The sequence below is a fragment of the Stigmatopora argus genome, chromosome 16, assembly GCF_051989625.1.
Source record: "Stigmatopora argus isolate UIUO_Sarg chromosome 16, RoL_Sarg_1.0, whole genome shotgun sequence".
NCBI lineage: Eukaryota > Metazoa > Chordata > Actinopteri > Syngnathiformes > Syngnathidae > Stigmatopora > Stigmatopora argus.
In genome coordinates, this window is record NC_135402.1 from 9,818,774 (window position 1) to 9,828,104 (window position 9,331).

Here is a 9,331-nt window from a genome sequence, read left to right on the forward strand (position 1 = left end):
AGCGTACTGAGTGTGCCAACGATGATCCTTTCTGTTTTCTTCAAACAGACCGATGAAAATATGTGACATAAACCTCATGGACGACAATCAAAACGAATGGGGTGACGAGGATCCTGATTGCAGGCGTTTCAAGGTAAGTGGAGAGCTGGTGTTGAACACTTTTCCAAGCGTGGTTGATTGATAGCAGGGATGTCCAGGATTCGATCACGTGATCAGAAATTGGGCCCGATCATGTCCTTATTTATCGAAATCGGGTAAAAAAGATTGAGTTCTCAACATTTATTTATTTATTTTTATTTGCAGGTATTAACTCTTTGGCTAAGATGACTGTGTCAATAACGGTCAAACATGAGCACTCATTGCCACCCTTCCCAGTTTAAATAAATTGAATTTTTATTGCTGTTGGTGGCAGTGGTTGACCTTAGGGCTACAAACAATAAAATAATCCAGAGGGTATAACAATTAGCGATGATCACATGATTGGAAATCAAGCCTGAACACGTCATTTTAAGATCGGAATTGGGATTTTTGAGATATTCCTTTTTATGAAAAGGGCACAAAATGATTTTTCACGCTCACACTCATACCTAGGGGCAATTTAGAGTGTCCAATCAGCCTACCATACATGGCTTTTGGAATGTGGGAGGAAACCGGAGTACCCAGAGAAAACCCATGCAGGCCCGGGTAGAACATACAAACTCCACACAGGTAGACCAACCTGGATTTGAACCCAAGTCCCCCACCGTGAGGCCAACGTGCTAACCGCTCAGTCACCAGGCCGCCCCATGATATAATTTACAAGGATATTTTCAAAAGAAACAAAACAATAGTTAGTTTGTACTGCGCAACATTTTTAGAAGATTGGACTCAGGTGTAGAAGATTATTTTAAAGATTCTTTTAGTTAATGCACAACAACAAAATAATTAAGACAACAATGTTAGCAAAACAAAACAAATGCAATGAATTATTAAATACATTGTAAAGCTCAAATCAGTTATTGGTATTGGGCAGAGTGTCAAAATCAGACTCGGATTTGAATTTAGGGCAAAAATATTTGAACAGGACAACTCTAATTAATAAATAGCTTGCTGTTCAACAGTTTGAGGAGCAATCCATGCTGGACCTGAAAGACAATACTGACCAAAGGAAATGGACCCAGCAGCATTTGGATGCGGCCGACTTGCGCATTCCGTCCATAGCGCCTACACCTCCTCAAGGGGAGATTGAAAATGACTGCATGGATGTCAACGTTAGAGGACCAGGTTAGTTTGTTTTACTAAAACAATGTTGCACAACCTTCATTAAGTCAAGGCTCCTACTATATGAGTCACTCCATCCAACCAGATGCTGGGGTCAAAAAATAAAAATAATACATTTTCAGATGTCTTTTTGCTTTCTAAAACTGCAAAAATATTTGAATTCGGACTCAATTTTACGGTACTCGGACGTTTCGTCGAAAGACGTTTGGTCCCCGGACGTTTGGTCGACCGGACGTTTGGTCGACCGGACGTTTGGCCGACCGGACGTTTGGTAGAACGGACGTTTGGTAGAACGGACGTTTGGTCGCCGGGTTGTTACTGTTGAAACCAGCTCTCAAAATTATAATCATGAGAGAGAGAGAGAGAGAGAGAGACGGAGAGAGAGAGAGAAAGAGAGAGAGAGTGAGTTTAATATCTAATATCAAAATATCAACAGTAAACTATCATAATTTGACAGCGAGCGAACCCGGCGACCAAACGTCCGTTCTACCAAACGTCCGTTCTACCAAACGTCCGCTCGACCAAACGTCCGGGGACCAAACGTCTTTCGACGAAACGTCCGGTCACGAATTTTACAAATGAATGACATTGTATTAATCAAGTTTGAAGGTATTCATGATCTCAAATGTGAGAAAAGGCCCAAAAAAGATGGCACATTTACCTTTAAAAAGTGGTTTTACTTCTTATTCTGTCTTTATTCATGTTAAAGAAACAAATGGGCTAAAAGGCAAAACATTGATTAATATCGTCTATTAGCTTGTTATTTTTTTAAAGAACTGTTTTGATTTAAATGTCTGGAATGTATTAGCAAGAAAAAGGTAAAAAACATCAAACTTGCCTTTTGTTTCCTTAGGTGAAATGTAACTGATTCTGCTAAATGTAAACATGATAATGCATTAATCCGACTGAAGGCCATGTGAATTTAATCCAATCAAATTGAAACGTGGCAGACATTTTAATAAGTGTTAAATAAGTGTTAAATAAGATATTGTATCGCTTTGAAATTTGTGATTTACATCATAACCTTACCTCCAGGCCAATTAAAACCTCTAATTTACTGTAATTGTCACATGATAAATGAAAAGTATTTTTTTTAAATTCCACTGAGTGAATATGATTTCTCAATCCAAAAGAAATAAATCCTCTAATAATGATAAATTAATCACATAGTCATGTCCATTGACCATTTGCTATCCAATAGAAGATCCTTAAATATTTGCCCTGTCAGTCACTATAGTAGCTCTTCAGCCTATTTAATTAAGATGTCATTGTTTTCTGCATGGTTGTTATGACTCGCTTCATTGTTTCTTCTCTACTTATGTTTCCAGATGGTTTCACTCCACTGATGATTGCCTCCTGCAGTGGTGGAGGACTGGAGACTGCAAACAGTGAAGAGGAAGAGGATCCTTCCACAGAGATCATTACGGACTTCATTTACCAAGGCGCAAACCTCCACAACCAGACCGATCGCACGGGCGAGACGGCACTCCACCTGGCCGCCCGCTACGCTCGCTCCGACGCCGCCAAGCGACTCCTGGAATCCAGCGCCGACGCCAACGTCCAGGACAACATGGGACGCACTCCACTTCATGCTGCCGTGGCTGCAGATGCGCAGGGCGTGTTCCAGGTAAAGGCCTTGCCTTAACAGAACTTCTGTAGATCTTTAAACGGAGCCCCACACGTGACATGGGATTTAAGGCAAAAACGCCATCTAGAATGAATGAATTTCTCAATAATTGTCAAACTAGATTTAAGTACTTCCCATATTTTTTGGTTAGGTTAGATTAGAACTTTATTTCATACCGTATTCGGGAAATTTCTTGGTTGCAGTAGCGAGACAGACACAAGACATTGTAGACCACATGTGTGAAAGTGGCAGCCCGGGGGCCAAATCTGGCCTACGCATCATTTTGTGTGGCCCGGGAAAGAAAATCATGAGTGCCGACTTTCTGTTTTAGGATCAAATTAAAATGAAGAGTATAGATGTATATTAAATTTCCTAATTTTCCGCCTTTTAAATCAATAATTGTAATTTTTTAATCCATTTTTTCTGTGTTTTTAGTTCAAAAATCATTTTGTAAAATCTAAAAATACATATTTAAAAAAAGCTAAAATAAATATTGATTTAGATCTATAAAAAACTGAATATTCAGAGATTTTAATCCAGTTCTTTTAATCCATTTATTAAAAAAAAATCTAAATATTATATCTAAAATGGTCAGGCCCACATGAAATCAAGTTGACGTTAAAGCAGCCCACGAACCAACCCGAGTCTGACACCCCTGTTGTAGTAGACCTTGGTAAAAAACTAAATACGGAAATGCAATAAAAAAAGAAAAGCAGCAAAAACAAAGTAGCAAAAGTAATGCAACCAGTAAATGACAAGTAATAGTTTTTAATATTAAAGTGAGCCGTGGTAGCAACTCCTCAAGAAATGCTCAGTTTATAAATATTTACACGATGCTTTGTCACTGTGATTAGTTCTAAAAAGAAATATTTCCAACTCGTTTGATTTACAGCAGCCAAAAAGCACAAAGGTACTTAAAACAACGCTCCTGATTACTTGTTTTTAGATCAGATACTGTCCGATAATCAAAAAATGGCTGATATCGCTACTTGTAAATAAGTCATTCCAGACATTTGGGGGTTAAGAGGATCACATTTTCAGAGTATCACACAATAAAGCCTTCTAATTCCACAATCCCTTGATATGGTGTTTTGGAGGTTTTCCTAACAGTTAACTAATCAAGCAGGTGTTTTTGCAGATTTTAATCCGAAACCGCGCTACCGATCTTGACGCGCGTATGCACGATGGGACAACGCCGCTCATCCTGGCCGCCAGATTGGCAGTCGAGGGCATGGTGGAAGAGCTCATCAACTGCCACGCCGACGCCAACGCCACTGACGATTCTGGTAGATAACCATTTCAATAAAGATACTAGAGTTATGATGACTCACTTTCATTTTCCTCACCAACTTTTTTTTTCTTTACAGGCAAATCTGCACTTCACTGGGCCGCAGCTGTAAATAATGTACAGGCTGCCATGATGCTTCTGAAAAACGGGGCCAACAAAGACATGCAAGACAACAAGGTACTTGCGATAATGTGGAAACTTTGACAAATGCGAAATTTTGCATGCAGAAATGTCAGATTTCCTTTATTTGATTTAAAATTATTCGACGTATTCATTGTTTTAAACCTACATTGCAAAAACTAAAATCCAAGCATGATTACCCAATACAGTGGTACCTCTACATACGATCTTAATTCGTTCCGGGACTGAGCTCGTATGTCGATCTTCTTGTAACTCGAGCGAACGTTTCCCATTGAAATGAACTAAAAACAAATTAATTCATTCCAACCCTCTGAAAAAACACCAAAAACAGGATATTGAATTGGAAAAAATGTTTTATTTCCTCTAATTCGCCATCTATTAACAAAGTAACACATAACTAGTGGTTTAATAGTAATAAAATGTGTTTAATATAACTAAAATTAGACGCATTTCGCGGAGGATACACAGGCGGACGGACATAGAAGCATTCGGGGGGACTTTTTATCCACGGCAACACACTCGTAACCGAACAAACAAATTTAAATTAACTTAATATATACAGACACACTCAAACATATGTTTAATGTAACTTTACACAAAACTGAATTCTAATTTTGTTTTAATTTTTTTTACCTTCGTTCTGGCCGGGTTAGCTGTTTGCCACGCCTCCACCCTCACGTTCGCTATCGATGGGCTGTTTGCTGTTGTACTATTCCCTTCAAAATATTCCGAAAATGATGCACACAAATGTCCTCACAATAGGATAACCCACGACCACTTGCCAACGAGAAGTAGTCTTGAATGAGTGATCGCGGGAGCTAGCAGGCTAAGGAAGGAATAACAGCCTACCCACGTATTGATTGTGGGTAATGAAGTTTTATTCTGAGAAAGGGTGCCATTGGCTATCAGTGTTGTGTGCACGAGTATACTTCATTACCCAGAAAGCCCTCTTTTAGCCCGCGCATGCGCGTTGTGCGTTTCCTGGTCGATGCGTAGGAGAAACTCGTCTGAATAAATCGTTCAGTGCTCGTAGATATCTGTTATACACGAAAGAGATGCGGCAAAAAAGACAGTGCGCTACAATGATAAACAGCCTCTCATGTCATGGCCACCTGGCTTTCACGCATCTCGAAATTTTTCTCGTATCTAGAGCAAATTATTTGCTCAAAATTTTCCTTGTATCTCGAGCATCTCGTAGGTAGAGCTGCTCGTATGTAGAGGTACCACTGTAAATAAAAAAAACGGGCTACGAGGATAGATGTGTAAAAAATCCTAGAATATACCTCCCAGATTTCCTTTTGACTCATCCACCAATAATGGCGAGTTACCCATTTTATAGTGTCATAACAAAGAACAAACAAGAGGGCGACTTTTTGAAATCATGTCTAAACAAAAAAATCACGTTTTTTTTGTTATTTTGACGTACCTTGTTTTAGACTGAGACCCTCCATAGTTTCCTAAACGTGAAGTATTAAATCATTTTATTTGTCTGTTAGGAAGAGACACCGCTCTTCCTCGCCGCGCGCGAGGGAAGCTACGAGACAGCCAAGGTTCTGCTGGAGCACTTTGCCAACCGCGAGATCACCGACCATCTAGACCAGCTCCCAAGGGATATCGCCCAGGAGCGCATGCACCACGACATCGTGCGCCTACTTGACGAGTACAACGTAGTCCGTAGCCCGGGCCTTCACGCCGCACCTCTGAGCTCCTCCTCCAGTCTCTCGCCACCGCTCTGCTCGCCCAACGACTACCTCGGCAACCTCAAGACCGGCTTGTCCGTCAAGAAGGTGCGCAAAGGAATCAAAGACGGAGTCGGCGGCAAGGATAACCGGGTGAAGAAGAAGAAGTCACTGGACGGAAAGGGGAATCTCCTGGACACGTCGGCCGCGCTCTCCCCAGTGGACTCCCTGGAGTCCCCCCACGGCTACCTGTCCGACGCCGCTTCCCCTCCCGTGACGTCGCCGTTCCAGCAGTCGCCCCCGATATCCCTCAACCACCTACAAGGAAAAGGAGACTCGCACATGGGTCAGATGAGTATGTCTTTTGATCCCAACCCTCCCCGCCTCTCGCACATGCCGGTGTCCAGCCCCAACGGTCAGGGCGCGGCGTCCATAGGCGGCAGCAGGGTCGGGCAGTGTGATTGGATGTCCAGAATGCACCCGGGCCAGCAAGGGAGCTTCCACCAAGCCTCGCCTATGAGCCACAACATGATGGGAGGCCTCAACGGTGTCAGCACGGCTACCCTGTCGCAGATCATGGGCTACCAGAACCTCCAGAGCGGCCACCTGGGCTCGGCCGCTCACATGATCCAGCAGGCTCGCTCGCGTCAACTGCAGCACCAAAACTCCAGCTCGGGAACCGGCGGCGGGCAGGCCATGACGCAGAGCTTTCCCGGCATGGAGTTGAACGCCAGCGAGATGCAGCAAAGCAATGCACGCTCCATGGCTATCCACAGCGTGATGCCCCAGGAGACGCAAATCCTGGGAGCCCAGTTCCTCACGCCTCCTTCCCAGCACAGCTACACCGGACCGGTGGACAACACGCCAAACCACCAGCTGCAGGTCCCCGACCACCCGTTTCTGACCCCCTCGCCCGGCTCGCCCGACCAGTGGTCCAGCTCGTCCCCGCATTCCATGTCCGACTGGTCCGAGGGCATCTCCAGCCCTCCGACCAGCATCCACTCGCAGATGAATCTGATCCCAGAGCAGTTCAAGTAGACTCTTGTGCAATGAACGAGGACTTCACACAGTAGGAGATCCTGTCTCAACACTGAAAGGCCTGACATGATTCTTCACGGTCGATTTTATACTACTAACGATAAGAACCGCTTTTTTTTGTTGATGTACCTTTTTTTATTTATTTATGTGCTTTTTTTGGCCTGAAAATATAAAGATGCTTTTCTATTTATGCCTTTTTATTTCCTTTTTTTTGTATGTATGGGAAGAATAGACAACTTTAAAATGGAGTGTGCGTCTCAAAAGACTCCTAATGTGTACACTGGCTATTTATTTCTGTCTTTGGTTGCTACATCCACTGGATTTTCTTTTTCCCCCTTTTACAAGGTTGAATTGGGATTCTGTTGCATTATGTGTATATAGATTTTTTTTCTTGAAATATTTTCAGTATTAACTCCTCCCCCCTTACTGAAGTTCATGCCGGGTTACTGAGGTGTATTTCACCAAGTCTTATCAAGAGTATATTAGATCGGGGGTGTCAAACATAGAGCACGTGGGCCGGAAGTGGGCCACTCGGGGGTTCAATCCGGCCCGCAGGATTCTCCAGGCTGACAGACAATTTGAAGCTCGTTCATACTGTACATACAGAATCAAATGTGTTTATTTGTTCAACATGGGTGCCGCGAAAACAGCATTTTGTGATTTGGGTGATTGAGTATGTCCACTACTGAACTTTGCTCAATTTATTATCCACGGTCACATTCGTTCTTTTGCAAAACGGGTCCCAAAAAGCCCCAAAACCAACAGGAGGTAACCTGGAAATACCCCAAAATCAACAAAAATCGATTGATGAAGAATGGAGAAATTCCTCCAAAATTAATAGGAAATTCCCCAAAATTTCCAAGAATGGATCAGAACTCTAAAATAAAATGGCTGAGATGCAAATTTAACTTATGGCCTGTCATTGACAATAATAGATATCCAATGCAGTCAAAACGGGTCCCAAAAAGCCCCCAAACCAACTGGAGGAAACCTGGAAATACCCCAAAATCAACAAAAATCGTTTGATGAACGGTGGAGAAATTCCTCCAAAATTAATAGGAAATTATCCAAAATTTCCAAGAATGGATCAGAACTCTAAAATAAAATGGCTGAGATGCAAATGTAACTTATTCCCTGTCATTGACAATAATAGATATCCAATACACTTAAACATGTCCAATCGATTTTGACCGAAATGGGTGAATGAATGTTCGCCCCAGTCACTTTTTGGCCAAAATTTAACTGGTCCGTACCAAGTGAGATCTAGTTGGCATGAATATGGCCCGCGGACCAAACTAAGTTTGACACCCCTGTGTTAGATTATCAAATATATATCAAGAAACCTGTCAAAATAGGACTTCACTGCTTGCTTACTAGGAGCAAGCCATCAAATCTTGTTACAGAAAGCCTTTGATTTACTTTTGGAGATTTGGGACCTTAAAGCACAGCGAAAATCTCTGATCAATTAAGAGATAACGTGGCTTAATGGCGGGAAATGCACCCACTGGATTGGTTGATTGACCATTGAGTTTAAGTGGTGATTAGCAAGTGGTTTGTGGTATTTATGTTTATACAGTAGAAACAAGTCCTTATTTCATTTTTGATCGAAAATCTATGTTTATGGTTACCATGTTTAACCTGTCATGTGCTAAATTGCAGCTCATGTTTGTTTAAAATGTTACATTCGCCACAGTCCAAGTTCGTGCCTGTGTGGAATTAGTTTTTCCTGGGAAAAAAGCAAATGTTTTTGTGGGATTTCTTGTCTTCAAAGTGGAAAGCATTTTTTTGTGAAAGAAATGGGGACCTTAATGACAGCTTTGCTGCATTTTGTAGCGCAAGGTGTCCAAATGTCTTGTTTTATAAACTAATTCAGAGGTTAAAAGGAATGTTTTAAATGAAGGTGTAATTAAATCAACATTGATGCAAAGTTGTAGTTTGCAAATTACTTTCTGACTAAAAATGTTTGGTAAAAAATTGAATAAAAGTATTTACTTCAAAGATTTGAATTTGTGTGTTTTGTTAAACACTAAATACAACAGAATGAATTGACTTACAATCAGCAAGGGCTTAAATAAAAATACATTTTAAGCAAAATAAATGACTATACAGTGGTGTCCAACTATTTTTTTATTGAGGGCTATATTGTAATGGTTTCTCACAGAGAAATGACTATATATATATATATATATATATATATATATATATATATATATATATATATATATATATATATATATATATATATATATATATATATATATATATATATATATATATATATATATATATATATATATA

General features: G+C 41.0%; 1 protein-coding gene across 2 annotated transcripts in view; it reads left to right on the forward strand.

Annotated features, from left to right (window-relative positions):
• LOC144090854 (neurogenic locus notch homolog protein 1-like) overlaps positions 1–9,031 on the forward strand; it is a 38,933-nt gene extending 29,902 nt beyond the window's left edge. Inside the window, exons 29-34 of one of the 2 annotated variants that reach the window (XM_077622722.1) lie at positions 49–133; positions 1,086–1,263; positions 2,589–2,887; positions 4,026–4,173; positions 4,255–4,352; positions 5,813–9,031. In XM_077622722.1, coding sequence (XP_077478848.1) covers positions 49–133; positions 1,086–1,263; positions 2,589–2,887; positions 4,026–4,173; positions 4,255–4,352; positions 5,813–7,033 — 2,029 coding nt within the window. In that variant the 3' untranslated portion in view covers positions 7,034–9,031. The remainder of the gene's footprint in view (positions 1–48; positions 134–1,085; positions 1,264–2,588; positions 2,888–4,025; positions 4,174–4,254; positions 4,353–5,812) is intronic. The other variant, XM_077622723.1, reaches the window with a different exon arrangement.
• Positions 9,032–9,331: the final 300 nt, after the last annotated feature.